Source organism: Rhineura floridana, chromosome 13 (genome assembly GCF_030035675.1).
Source record: "Rhineura floridana isolate rRhiFlo1 chromosome 13, rRhiFlo1.hap2, whole genome shotgun sequence".
Classification (NCBI taxonomy): Eukaryota; Metazoa; Chordata; class Lepidosauria; order Squamata; family Rhineuridae; genus Rhineura; species Rhineura floridana.
This window is the reverse complement of record NC_084492.1, coordinates 20391020-20404902: the sequence shown is the minus strand read 5'-3', so window position 1 is coordinate 20404902 and position 13883 is coordinate 20391020. Positions and strand designations below refer to the sequence as shown.

The following is a 13883-nucleotide window of genomic DNA, read 5'->3' as shown; positions in this document are numbered from 1 at the left end:
CTTCCCACTTAAGTTCACACTGCTAGAGGCCATCCCTACCTTCTTGTTAAACTCATGCAACTCACAGCAGATTTTAAACAGAGGGCACATTAGCAATCGCTGGGACTTGCGAGTCCTAGTTAAAAAGAGGATTTCCAAAAGAAGCAGAAGGAGACCATTTCAAAGCTACCCAGTTTGTCCTCTTGTGTGAAAATGAGAATCCAAAAGAAAAGAAAAGAAAAGCCTGCCAAGTAACCTTACTTTTGGATTGCTCTCTGTTGCAAATTGAGATTGAGAATTCAGTTTTACAGCTTTCACTGTCAAAAATATCCATAGGCTCCTAATGAAAAAGTGACACACACTTCTTCCCTGAATGTTTTAAATAAGATTGACCTGTGAAAGGGAGAAGATGCGGTAAGATGATCAACTAGAAGTTCTTTATACTGTATATAAAATATTTTGAAGCAAAAGAAAGGGTGAAAGCGTCAAGGTCATAGGTACAGATAAAGGGGTACAGGTAGATTGAGACTTTGTGCAATCCATTTTCAGAGGAATGCAAGAGAGGCTCAGAAGACTAAAAGAACAGGGAAAGAATGCACAAAAAGAGGCTCTTCAGGGTCATGGAATTCAAAACCCTGCTAGAAGAAAGTCAAGGTTTAGTGATGGATGAAGGAAAACACATTCATGCTGTTTCTGAGCACCTTTGCATCCTGCTTGAATACGGAGCAGAAAGCAAAGCACATGTCAGGAGGTATATCACATAAGACTCTTGAAATGCATTCTTTGCACTATTGAAAGGGCTGTTGGTCAACAAGGCCACATTTGAAAGGTTGGATGCATTATGTTTGACCTTTGTGGAGGGGGGAAAACCCAAGAGTTCTCAAAAGAGACTTGATATTTTACAAAGGAAGTGGAAAAGAAGAAGAAGAGCTATAGTTCAGTGGTAGAGCATTTGCTTGGCATGCAGAAGTGACCAGTTCAATTCCTTCCAAGTAGGAGTGGGAGACACTCCTGCCTGAAACCCTGGAGGGCCGCTGCCAGTCAGTGTAGGCCATACCAAGCTAGATGGACCAATAGTCTAAGGAAGATACCTACGTTCCAAAGAAGAAAAAGAGAGTGGTATTTGACTTGTGATGGAGTATGTGGCATCCTAGGTTCTTGGTTGGGTGCTGGAGGGTACCGGTGGCAATCCATTAGGGCAAATGGGGCACTGCCCCACCAACTTCAGTACTGATCCCTCCAAGCCCACCTGCCTTCTTACTTATAACCAGTTCAGAGCGTGGCCTTGGCTGTCTGCTGCCTCGTCCTTAGTCTCCATTTCCCCCTTGTAGAACAGACCAGGACGGAGGATAGGGACAAAAGTAAAATGAATTGGCTCTGCCTGCCATTGGCTCTGCTTCTGCCTTCCATTGGATTAGACTCTACCTACTGCTGCCTTCTCTGACTCCTGCCCCACTAGTCCCAATGGGCACCAGCCTCCACTGCCTGGAAGCATGGCAGGATACAAGGGAATTCTTCCTTTTTTTCTTGCATCTCCTCCAAATACACTGCCCTCAGGAGATGGGCATCAACCCATGGTTGCTATGTTGATCGGCAATGAATCTAGATCTCAATGCCAGGGAATGCAGTTAGGCAATTTTCAAATCTGGACTTCATGGTAGCATCAGGAGAAGAGGGCCCTTTCAATTGTAGTGTGTATTACTTCATCTACTTAAAACCACGGTAGGCTAGCCCTGTTGTGTTCTGGGTCCCTCCTGCTCATTCTGTAGATTGGGCCCTGGATGTCTTCTCTAGAGTCCTACCCTGAGTGCACCATGTTTATTTATTTATTATTTGATTTATATCCTGCCCTTCCTCCCAGCAGGAGCCCAGGGCATATCAAGCTGATTCTATCAAATTTGTACTTTCCAAAGCAACATGAGAATCAACATATAGCCATCCTTTGAAATTTAATTGAATTTTGCAATGCAGTTCGCCAACCAACCAAAGTTTACAAAAATGCACGTTAGCGGAAAGTATGCATAGAAATGAATATATGAGTGAAAATTATTATTGTTATTATTATAGTTTATTTATATATCACTTTGGGGCCAAAAGGCTCCCAAAGTGGTGAACAAAATATTATAAAACATATTACAAAAAAAAATTACGTAAGAAATAGCCAGTTAAAAATACAATGCAACAAAAACAATGCAAATACAATACAACAAGAACAGAGGAAAAACGTTTCTCCTTCTCCCTCTCCCGTGGCGGCGACTTGGTACTGCTCGAGGGCGAGGTACTCCGCAAAGTGCTCTGTGTTGCTCAGATAGTAAGACATGGGGTAGCGGAAGGCTAGTGCTGGATTTACGCATAAGCTAAGTAAACTGCATCTTAGGGCATCAGATTATCAGGAGTCCTGGTGGCTCGGGAAGAGTAGGGGTCCTTGAAGAGTGCTCACGTTCACTGCTGGAGCCTCCTCCAGCAGCCGCCCTTGCCATTGAGGGGGGAGCCATTGGCGGCAGAGGAGGAGGAAGAGGTGCCGACGGCACCCACATCCTTATACCCAGGCACTTGGTGGCCAGCTCATCGTCATCATTGGGTTCAGGGGGCAGCTTGCTGGTGATGAGGTCGGGTGCCTCGAAGATGTCCAGCACCTCCTCAGGATCACTGTGCTGCCAGTAGGTCATCTAGCAGCAGGGCTCCACGTCGGTCTCGTCGATGCCCCAGAAGGCTAGCTCCTCCTCAAAGAGTGGCCCACAGACGTTGGCGGGGCAGTGCAGCTTGCCCATGCAGTAGTAGTTGAGCACGTAAGCGAAAACGCCCGGGTGGTGGTCGAAGAAGAACTTGCAGCATGAGTTGTTCCCACCAGGTGCTGCTCTACCACCATTGCTTGCACTACCTGGGAACTTTTTAAAATAGCTTCTCCATGTGAATAACACACAAAAATGCATTATAATAGGATAATAATAATAATAGGATAAGTTGCTTAAAAATGTGTACATTAGTCAAAAACTGCTTACAGAAATGTGTTTATTAGGAGATATTCTCATTAAAATGCTGGAGAATTTTCATGAGAATTTTTTTTAAAAAAAACACATAGCACGCTGCAGAAATGTGGAGAACTAAATTTAAGACTGGAAGAATGAGAAACAGAAAGGAACCAAAATGGACAGATCTTTCAATTCCTAATAAAATCATGCAGTCCTGACAGCAAAGTATTCAAAGAACAGCAGAACTGCTATGTTTTTTAACATGGTATTGCTGGAACTGAGCGCCACCTGGTGCTCCTTTGTGTACATGCCACAACTTTAAAAAATGCTGATTTCAAGGAAGCCCAGTGATATGGCTATTTAAGAGCTAAACTACCTATGTTACAAAGGAGATCCATGATTTCCCAATGCATTTATGTACACAAAAATAACCTGGAGGGTGGATGAGGAATTGTAGTGGAGCACAGTGGTGACTGGTGGAGCAAGAAGTAACAAGGCCATTGCTGGGGTGGTGAGATAAGATTCCTCTACCCACCCTAGACATTCCAAGGGATGAAGTATTTCTTCTTTGCCCTTGTGCAAGTTATTCACTTTTAAGAAAAGAAAAGTTGAACTTGAAACAGATGGCGAGAGGAATCTCATGATTGAGAGACTGCGTTACCACAAGGGTTCTTAGCAGGTTGGATGAGCTTCTCCGTCCCCCCACTAAGCCATTTTTGGAGCCTCAGCCTAACAACAACAACAACAATAATAATAAATGTGAATTTCTCCAGGTAAACATATTTTATGTAGTTTGGACTAAGGTACACATTGTTGCAAATTTAGCAATTTCTCCTAATATAATGCATTTTTGTATGTTATTTTCATGAATATATCTATTTTATGCATATTTCTCACTAAAGGTAAAGGTAAAGGTGTCCCCGCACTTGTAGTGCGAGTTGTTTCTGACTCTTAGGGTGATGTCTTGCGACATTTACTAGGCAGACCATATATATGGGGTGGGATTGCCAGTTCCTTCCCCGGCCTTTCTTTACCCCCCAGCGTATGCAGGGTACTAATTTTACCGACCACGGATGGATGGAAGGCTGAGTGGACCTCGACCCCTTTTACTGGTGATTCGACTTCCTCCTTCCGTTGGAATCGAACTCCGGCCGTGAGCAGAGCTTTTACCGCCACTTACCACTCTGCGCCACAGAGGATCTTGCTATTTCCCACTAATATGTGTATTTTTGTAAACATTGGTTGGAGAACTGCATAAAATAATTGGATGTGTGAATTTCAGATGGTGGCTGTGTTTCGGTTCTCACGTTGTTTTGTAAAGTGCAAATTTGATAAAGTCAGCTTTAAGTGTGAACCAAATCGAATTTCTTCTCTATACCTATTCTGCCCTAACTTCCACCCTTCTGGGTTTGAGCCCTGCAGGGCATAGGATAAAGTGGTTCAACCCCTTTGGTTCTCCCCCTCCCACCTTAGGACTGCAGCTTTAGTATGGTCCCTTACCCATTTGTTAAGCCAAATTTATCATCCTGTTGTTAGAGTCCCTTGATGTTTGAAATGCACTAAAATCATGGTTGTTTTGTCCGAGAATCTTACTGATGAGCAGACAAACGCAATTATACATAAATTTGGCTTTTATATAGGTAAAAAAACACCACATACATACATACAACCGCACAACTTAAATAAACAATGAAACGATCCAGTGCAAAAACCATTAATGTACAGTAGAAATTAAAGCCAGTACTTCATAGAATAGCATTTAACACAAACAGACTACAAAATACACGGATCACAGGGCATTTAAAAAACTGGATATCGTTTATAAAAGCATTACAATTGCTCTAAATGATTTTACAGTTAATCCCACTGGTTAAATAGCAAATATGTTAATTACAAGTGAATATCTTCATTAGTAGGAATATTTTTTTTAAAAGTACTACATTCCTTTAGTAGAACCATACTAATACACATAGACTGGATTTGGCATGTTAGTGAATAAAGGTATACTCACTCTGGTCACACAAAAAGTAAAGGTAGCCATGTTGGTCCATAAGAAAAAAAACAACCCAATATCTATATTAGGTCAACCAATATATCACAAAATACTGTACAAGCTTTTGAGTTTTTCAGAAGTCTTGGTTAGGCTACGTGGTGAACAGAGTAACAGGGGTGGTGAAGAGAAAACATTGGCTAATGTTGAAGCCATCTTGTCACAAGATGGGATGGGGAAGCAGCACCAGGAGTTAAGCCTAGAGGGCAAGTGGAGCTTTGATCTACTAAGCTCAGTCTGACCTCAGCCAGTCCCCACCTGCTTACTTCCTTACTTACAACCAGTCCAGAGGGTGGAACTGGTTGTGAGCGTCCTCGTTCTTAGTCTCAGTGTCACCCTTATAGAAGTCAGCAGGGAGGAAGATGGGGACAAAACCAGAATTAGTTGGCTTCACCTATTATTGGCTCCAGCTCTACCAGCCATTTGCTCTGATGCCCCCTACTGTTGGCCTCCCTGGTGTCTGCCTACCAGTCCCAGTGGGTACCAGCCTCCACTGGGTAACAGATATTAAAATGAGACTGCTTAGGGGCTATGCAGGTATCAGGTTGTACCAAGGCCTGGTGGAAATGGGTAGCATAACAGTGGCTGATCCCCATCTCTGGGATCCTGGAAACTGTTACTCAGATCCATCTCCATCATTTGGTGAAACATACAGTGTACTCTGGTGCAAAAATGCTGGAGCCTATGGGGCTGCTCAGGAGTCAGTAGTCTGAGGATGCATGAACAACCTACTATGCACAGTGTGTTATCAGAATGCTTCCAAATGAGAGACTAAAAATATAGACTGTTTCTCTGCTCCCCATCAAATATTTATTTATTTGATTTATATCCTGCCCTTCCTCCCAGCAGGAGCCCAGGGTGGCAATACATAATCTTGGCATTGTAATAATACATAATAATACATAATCTTGGCATTGTAAAGCCAATCTCAACACATATAACATACTAACAATCCTTTATCTTGATTGTATGATTTATACAATCAATAGCTATAGGTAATAGTTTGCTGTATAATTTGGAGCAAGTGAAGTGGGGCCTTGAAATAACTCAAGGATAGCCAATGTGGTGGACTCCAGATGATGTTAAACTACAGTTCCCATCATCCCTGGCCATTGACCACGCTGGCTGTGGCTGGTGAGGACTGGAGTCCAATAACATCTGGGGTGCACCATTAGAGATGGCTGAATATGTCAGTTTCAGCTTCTCTGCATTTATCATGTTCCAATCTGGAGGTCCCTCTCTCTCATCACAAAACTACAGGTCCCAGGATTCTTTAGAGGAAGAATGGGGAAACCTGCAACCCTCCACCTGTTGTTGGACTACAACCAGTGCTGGTGCCAGGCTATTTTGTGCCCTAGGCAAGGCTAACTACTTGCACCCCCCAAAAAAATTGCTAACTTCAATTTTCAGAAACAGAAGTCTTGCAGAAAAAATTAAAAGCACAAAACTTGAAACTGCTACATTTATTTCAGTTGCATTTTTTCCAAGGGTTAAAAAAACTATAAAACTGTGCCCCTCAAAGGTCAGTACTGTGCCCCTCTGAGGTCTGCGCCCTAGGCGGCTGCCTAATTGGCCTAATGATAGCACTGGCCCTGACTACAACCCCAATCACCCCTGGATTTTAGCCATCCTAGCTAGAGCTGATGGGTGTTGGAGTCGAACAACATCTGGAAGGCCACATCTCTGCCTTAGGGAAAAGAGGGACAGGCTCTTCCAAGGTAAATGTTAGTAGAATCAATGTGTCTTGAACCACAGGGCTTACTTAACAGTGTATACAAATAAGAAGATCATTGTTATCTGGGGAAAGCCTAAGCCAGTTTTGGAATGGGCAAATTGGTGCCGATGATGATGAATCGCCTGTCTGCATTTTGCAAGGGCCAAATGCTCAAAAATACCCATGTTTACAGTACCTGGAAGAAGGAGGAGGGGGGGAACATCAACAAGAAGGAAAGTGTTAAGATAGTTTCACAGTTAATGAGGCTCTTAACTTTGAAAAGTTCCCTGATGCAGCTGAATTTCTTCAACTGTGTTTGGAAAAAAATGCCATTTTAAAATTTTAATAAAAATGTAGCCCATATATACATGCATTAAAAATGTTGCTATCAAATGAAACCTACTCTTGAAACTAGGAAATTTACTCTCTCTGAAGACCAGAAAACAGTTCCTCTCTAGCATGTTGGGTGGGTTTTATCTTTAAGGGCAGGGATTCTAAGTAACTAAAACAAACAAGAAGAGATCATTAATGTTTGAACGGGCAGCAGCCACACTTCAAAAATAATGTCTGTGGGAAGCCACATGGGCAAGCCCTGCCCTACCCATTGCTGGGATTTAAGTGGCCCAATCAGGGTTCTCCTTCACATGAAGGCGTTCTATGCATGAGCACAGAGCCCCTTCTGGTGTGCTCCAAACACACGGACAACAGGGTTCATGACTGTTTATTTTTTAATTAATTTTATTAGGTTTATATCCCACCCTTCCTCCCAGTAGGAGCCCTTGTTGAAGTGTGGAGGCATAGCTGGGCCTGTGTGATTGCCTCACAATATGGAGACTGTTTGTTCCTATCCCAGTATGCCTCAACAAAAAATGAATGGGGTGGTTGTATTCATTTGGAAGAGAATGGGAGTATGTGATGGGGACTCTGGTTTTCCGCTGGGTTAGGTAGAGTGTATGATTTGCTTATGAAGAGGTCTTATACTTGAGTTTAAATCCCAGGTTATCCCATGATTTCTTGCGAGGCAAATCACCACATCACAGCTGCATTTTCCCATCAATAAAATAGAAAAATCATTGCAGATGCAATTAATTTGAAAAGGGATTCTGATTGACAGGAAAGCTCATTAGATTACTTACAGAGAAGAGAAACCCAGCTAGACTTTAGCATAATAGAGCAAGATGATGCTTAAAAAAAATTAAATGGATTTCCATGTAAGGAATGTTTTTTAATTCCATGATGCAATGGGATTTTATTTTTTGTTCCTGTGATCCTGATTTTATTTTTGGTTTCAATCATCCTGGTTGTTTAAACCTGCTCCAGATCTACCTATCTACCTACCTACCTATCTATCTATCTATACAGAGTTGGTTTATGTATGGAGAATTCATGAAGAGCTGGTTGGTTCTGCCTTCTGACCCGACAGTTTGTTAGCAACGTGGTCTGTGGCTAAGGCTGGGAAAATCTGCTGATGACTCTACACTCAATACACAAGATCTTCATTGGGATCTAGTCCATAAAGATCTGCTAGCATTTTAAACCTGGGACCCCAGTCATTCAGAAAATCATAATCGATATCTGAGTCTGAGGATCCTGATCCCAAAGAGCTTAGAGATTCCGCGATGGACTCTGCCCCTTCATAACCATATATGTGGAGAGTGTCATATGGCAGCAAATCCCCGTCATTGTCAGCTTCGTCTTTTTTAATCTCAATCATAATGCCCATTTCTCCAGTGCCTGAAAGCCCATGTCCAGGGGGCTTTTGTACCTGGGAGTACACACAAGGCCTGGTCTCCATGGTCATCCTTGGTGATCTCATGCTGCTCTGGCGAACTGAGTTCAGGACTGACACATCATAGCTGGTGGTATCCATTTCACCACCACCTTCTTCATCATAAGCCATCAGCTGCTCATGGATATCTGCCACATTTTTCCTGAGAACATTCAGATCTGTCTTGTGTCTCTTCCTCAGAAGTATTAGCACCGTAATCACTGCAGACAAAACAGATGTAAATAAATGTAGCCATACATTACTTACAAAATGAAGAAGCAAACGTGTGTGTAGTTCAGTAGAAAAAAAAAATAACCTGAGCCAATCTGAGCTTTTGCAATGGGGAGGGGGAAGAGTTGTGAATTCTGGAAGTTTTCAGTGTGATGAGAATTGGAAATCCACCCACTTGGCTCATCTGAAGTAACTGCCCCTCTAAATAATAAGGTTTCATGAATACATTCACCAAAAGAAGTATATAATATTGATGCACACTTATCAACATTTTTCAGAAGCCATGCTTATGGAGTTCGCTGGCTTTTCTAGAAAGGACATTAACCACATTTACACCATAATTTATTCTATGATTATTCCATTTTAATCAGTCATAGCTTCTCCCAAAAAATCCTGGGGAAGTGTGAAAGGTGCTGAAAGTTGTTAGGGTCCCCATTCCTCTCACAGCTACAATTCTCAGAGTTCTCGGGGAAGAAGGACTGACAGTTAAACCACTCTGGGAATTGTAGCTCTGTGAGGAGAAGAGGAGTCTCCTAACAGCTCTCAGTACCCTTCACAAACTATATTTTCAAGGATTCTTTGGGGGAAGGTACTGATTAAAGTGATATAATAGTTTAATAAATATCTATGTGAATGTGGCCATTTTTAACTTTTATGTTTAAAATGTGCATCTCCCTACAACCCATACTAATATGCATTCTTGTATTGTGTGTCACAAATGTGTACCTCTTGGTAACAAGGGTGGTGTCAGCCCTCGGCAGTCTGGGCAGCTGCCAGAGTACCTAGAGGGGACACCACTGATGTCTGTGTAGTGACTTCCTTTTCCAGCTCTCTTACAACTGCCAGGCAGCTGGAGCCACCATTTATAATTCCTACAATCCTCCAAACTATCCCTGACATAAAAACACACCAGGGCATTGTGGGATATTGAAATGGCTGCTCCAAACCGCTGCTGCCTACTGCTGTCACTGCGTACTACCAAGGCTCCCAGGGGACCCATTGCTGTAGAAGAGGCCCCATTGAGAACCCCCTTAAGCCTGGAGTTGGCTTTCTTGTAATCACAGAGGATAGACTTATCCACTAGTGGAGGTTGGTCCACTACAGCAAATGGGGCATTGCCCCACCTACCTCAGTTTGCCCTCAGCCAGACCTCACCTTCCTGCCTTCTTACTTTCAACCTGTCCAAGGGATGGCACTGATTGTAAGCTTCCTCCTCCCCATTAGTCTCAGTGTTGCCTTTGTAGAAGTCAACAGTGAGGAAGATGGAGACAAAACTCGAATTAGGCTGCTTTCACACATGGGTCTGACCCCGTTAGTTTAATGGATTAAAAAGGTAGCGCTTTTGTCCTGATTTCTAAAATCCCCTTCACACTGCTGCATCTGTTGCATTAAGGAACAGCAGCTTTTTCAGCCGATCCACCAGCATTTTGCGCAACTGTCTCTCACACGGCTTGTTTTTGTCCCTCACCCATTATATAGTAGGGCCCCGCTTTACGGCACTTCACTAATGCAATGGTCTCAATTAGACGCAATTAGACTAAAGCCCTACTCATACGGCGCTTGTTCTGCTTTTATGGCGGTTTTCGGGCATCGCGCGGCATTCTATTCAATGAGTTCTGCTTTTTAGGGGGGGTCCAGAACATAACCCGCCATATGAGTGGGGCCCTACTGTACACATGCACACTGTTCCCCACTGTGTAAGAGGTCTAAGATCTCATCCCATCACCATGCAAGCCCTCTCCCTTTAGCATCTGATTTTTAAAATTATTTTAGTTGTATAGACACAGGGTGCATGTAGGAAATTCTGCTGCTACCGGCACCTATGCCAGAATACTGGTACAATTTTCGTCAGGAAAAAAACCCAGTGTGTGCCTAAATGGTAGGAACACACTGCATGCTGGGATGCCTGTCACATGAGCAGCAACAGTTAGCGAAAAACTCCTGTGATTTTCCAGGTGCTCAGCCTTGCAAACAGATTATTTCTGGTATCATTTATCACGAAAAAGTAGCGCTAAACTTGCACTATATTTCACTAGAATTCCAGAACTAGCTTGTACGTCATGTGAAAGATCAAATATAATCTGCAAATGACCAGGCAAGAAATTGTCAGAATAACGGAATAAAGCACAGTGTGAAAGCAACCTTAGTTGCCTCCGCCAGTCATTGGCCGTGGCTTCACCTACTGTTCGGCTCCCAGCTTTCTGCTCCACTTGTCCCAATTGGCATTAGTCACCACTGCTATTAAATTAGGAGGAAAGAACCATGTAGGCCACCTTCAGCTCCTTGGAAGAAAGGTGGGATTTATTTATTTATTATTTTATTTATATCCCGCCCTTCCTCCTGGCGGCAACCCAGGGCTTCAATATAAATGCAATAAATAATAAATGCATAAATCACAGTGGGGAGTAAGGCATAAGCCAGCTTGGCATGCTACCTTCCAGGAAGAACAGGACTCCTTCTGCCTGTAATGATATAAGGAGCTTCAATATACGTAATTGCATGATATATAACCAAGCAAACATCTGGTATGACCCATAGTCTTCACATTTTCTGAAATAGGCTTGCCTTAAAGAAAGGAAGAACCCATTTTTATGCCCCTTTCTTTGAATGCCATCCCCTCTTTGTTATATGTATTGTATGGGATCTTTCCCCTACTCCCTAGGAAGTGCAGAAATGTGAATACTGATTGATGGATTGATTTACCAGTGATAGTGAGGATGCAGATCAAGATGGCTACCAGTGCTTGGACGCTGACTCCGATTTGTTTTGCTGGCTCTTCGCAGAACGTGAAGTCCCCTGCCTCGTTGCACTTGCAGATATGGATGGAAAGGGTGTTTGTGCTGCTCTGCTGGGGTGAGCCGTTGTCAGAGATGATGATAGGCAAGTCATGGGTTTTGACTAGCTCCCGATTAAACTGTCCGTATTTGACAGTGACAGTTGCTGAGTTATCTGGGAAGGCAATAGCATCTTATTAAGAGATAATCTCAAACACTGATTGCCTCGTAGGATTGCCAGACGGCTGACACAGGTTCAGGTCCTGAGGCTAAGCAATCTTTTTAAGGAACCCAGAAAATGTCTGGGTGGCCAGGACTCACCAGGACTCCTTCTATATTGGAACTTTTAAAGAGAATGAATTTGATTCAGTGTTGGTCATTGGTTCTGTATTCTATGATTTTATGATGCTTTAATGCTTGTGTTGCACATCACCGTGAATTTTTAGAATGAGTTGGTAGTTTAGAAATACTCCTATAAATAATAAATAGATATATAGGTGGCCATAAATAATTTATAAATAGGAATAGCACCCCCAGTTGAGATTGATCGTATTTGGCACATGGTTAGTTAACATTCCCATAATTTGCCATCACATGAAATCCATATGAACATACTTTGATTGTCGATCAGAGTGAAGTTGCTCTCTTCAGAGGCCAAGGAAAAGGTGAATTTCACTCCTGGAGACATTTCGTCCTCGTCCACAGCAAAAATTGTGATGACTGTCTACGTGAATTGAAAAGTTCATTGTAAATACATAAGGCAAGATCTCAGTAACTGTGCAATGAGTTCTGTGGGGGCCATCTCTCAGTAGTAGACTAGATACTTTGCAAAACCAACAGAAACACAAAGAAAAGAAATGGCTGACATCAGGAAGTAGTACCTCTAGTGAAGCACTTTTTGTAGCATTGAGGCTGCATTCAGACACAGGCTTTATTGCATTAGTTTTACTGATTATAATGGTAGCACTTCTGTCCTGATTTCTAACATTCCTGTCACACAGCAGCACCTGTTGCATTATGGAACTGTGGCTTTTACTGACATACTGCTATGTCACACTACATTTCATTCACACCAGAGGACATAGTGTGACACAGCAATGAATGTCATTGGACATGCCACTACTCCCCCACCTTTTCTGCACATGCAGACTTCTATTCCTGCATGACTCCCCCTTGAAAAAGGTGGGCAAGAACTGTATGCCCGTTAGGGATGGGCAAGAATTTAGCAGAATTCAGATTTAGCACCAGATTTTTCATATTCACCATTTTTGTGGAGCAATCCTGTTTGCTCCAAACTTCAGTAGCTTTCCCCAGACACTATTCCACCCACAAATATGTTGTTCTTTTACTGGTTTTACTCACAGTACAGTAAGACATCTCTCTCTCTGTCACCCACCACCATTCCAATAAACCAAACTCCAAGCGCGAGGAAAAAAGACAAGCCTTACCCATGCTGACTCTAAGACCACATTCACACTATGCATTTATTCCACTATCATTCACCTTTAAACAGTCATGCCTTCCCCCAAAGAATCCTGGGAAGTATAGTTTGTGAATGGTGTTGAGAGTTGTTAGGAGATCCCCCAATATTCCTGCAAACAGAGCTATAATTCCAATAATTTTCCGGGAAGAGAGACTGCGTATTAAACTGTTCCGGAAATTGTAGCTCTATGAGAGGAACAGGGGCCTTCTAACAACTCTCAGCACCCTTTACAAACTACACTTCCCAGGATTCTTTGGGGAATGCCATGGCTGCTTAAAGTGGAATAACAGTGGAATAAATGTCTGGTATGAATGTGGCCTAGGAGGAAGGGGGAGGCACTGAAAGCTGGTTTCCTTTTTTCCTTTCCGAAAGGAAAACAGCTAGTCTCTGTTTGCTAGTCTCTTGGAGAGCCAGTGTGGTGTAGTGGTTAAGGTGTTGGACTACGACCTGGGAGACCAGGGTTCGAATCCCCACACAGCCATGAAGCTCACTGGGTGACCTTGGGCCAGTCACTCCCTCTCAGCCTCAGAGGAAGGCAATGGTAAACCCCCTCTGATTACCATCAAAACCCTATTCACAGGGTCGCCATAAGTTGGAATCGCTTGAAGGCAGTCCATTTCCATTTCTGCTTGCTTGCTAACATGAAAATTGACCAGCCTCAGTCACAGCAGAGGATGAGGAGCTGAAACTGCTTTCCTTTCCATTATCAACATTTTCTTATCAATATTTTCTTTCCTTCAAAATATCATTTTTCCCACTTATTGATATTTCCTTTCCAAATATCAGTATTTTGAAAGAAAATATCAGTATTAATACCAATATGAGGAATAATTCAAGAACCTGTGATTTAAGAAGCAGTGGCATCTAAGAAGTACTAAAACGGTTTGTACAATCCGGAATAGCTGTCAGTGT

The 13883-nt window shown here is 42.7% G+C and overlaps 1 protein-coding gene across 3 annotated transcripts in view; it reads right to left on the bottom strand.

The window, feature by feature from the left end:
- Positions 1 to 4586: 4586 nt before the first annotated feature.
- CDH5 (cadherin 5) overlaps positions 4587 to 13883 on the bottom strand; it is a 47991-nt gene continuing 38694 nt past the window's right edge. For all 3 annotated transcript variants that reach the window (XM_061594199.1, XM_061594200.1, XM_061594198.1), the window contains 3 exons: positions 12104 to 12212; positions 11418 to 11663; positions 4587 to 8704 (listed from right to left, as the gene is read on the bottom strand). In XM_061594199.1, the coding sequence (XP_061450183.1) occupies positions 8196 to 8704; positions 11418 to 11663; positions 12104 to 12212 (864 nt within the window). In that variant the 3' untranslated portion in view covers positions 4587 to 8195. The remainder of the gene's footprint in view (positions 8705 to 11417; positions 11664 to 12103; positions 12213 to 13883) is intronic.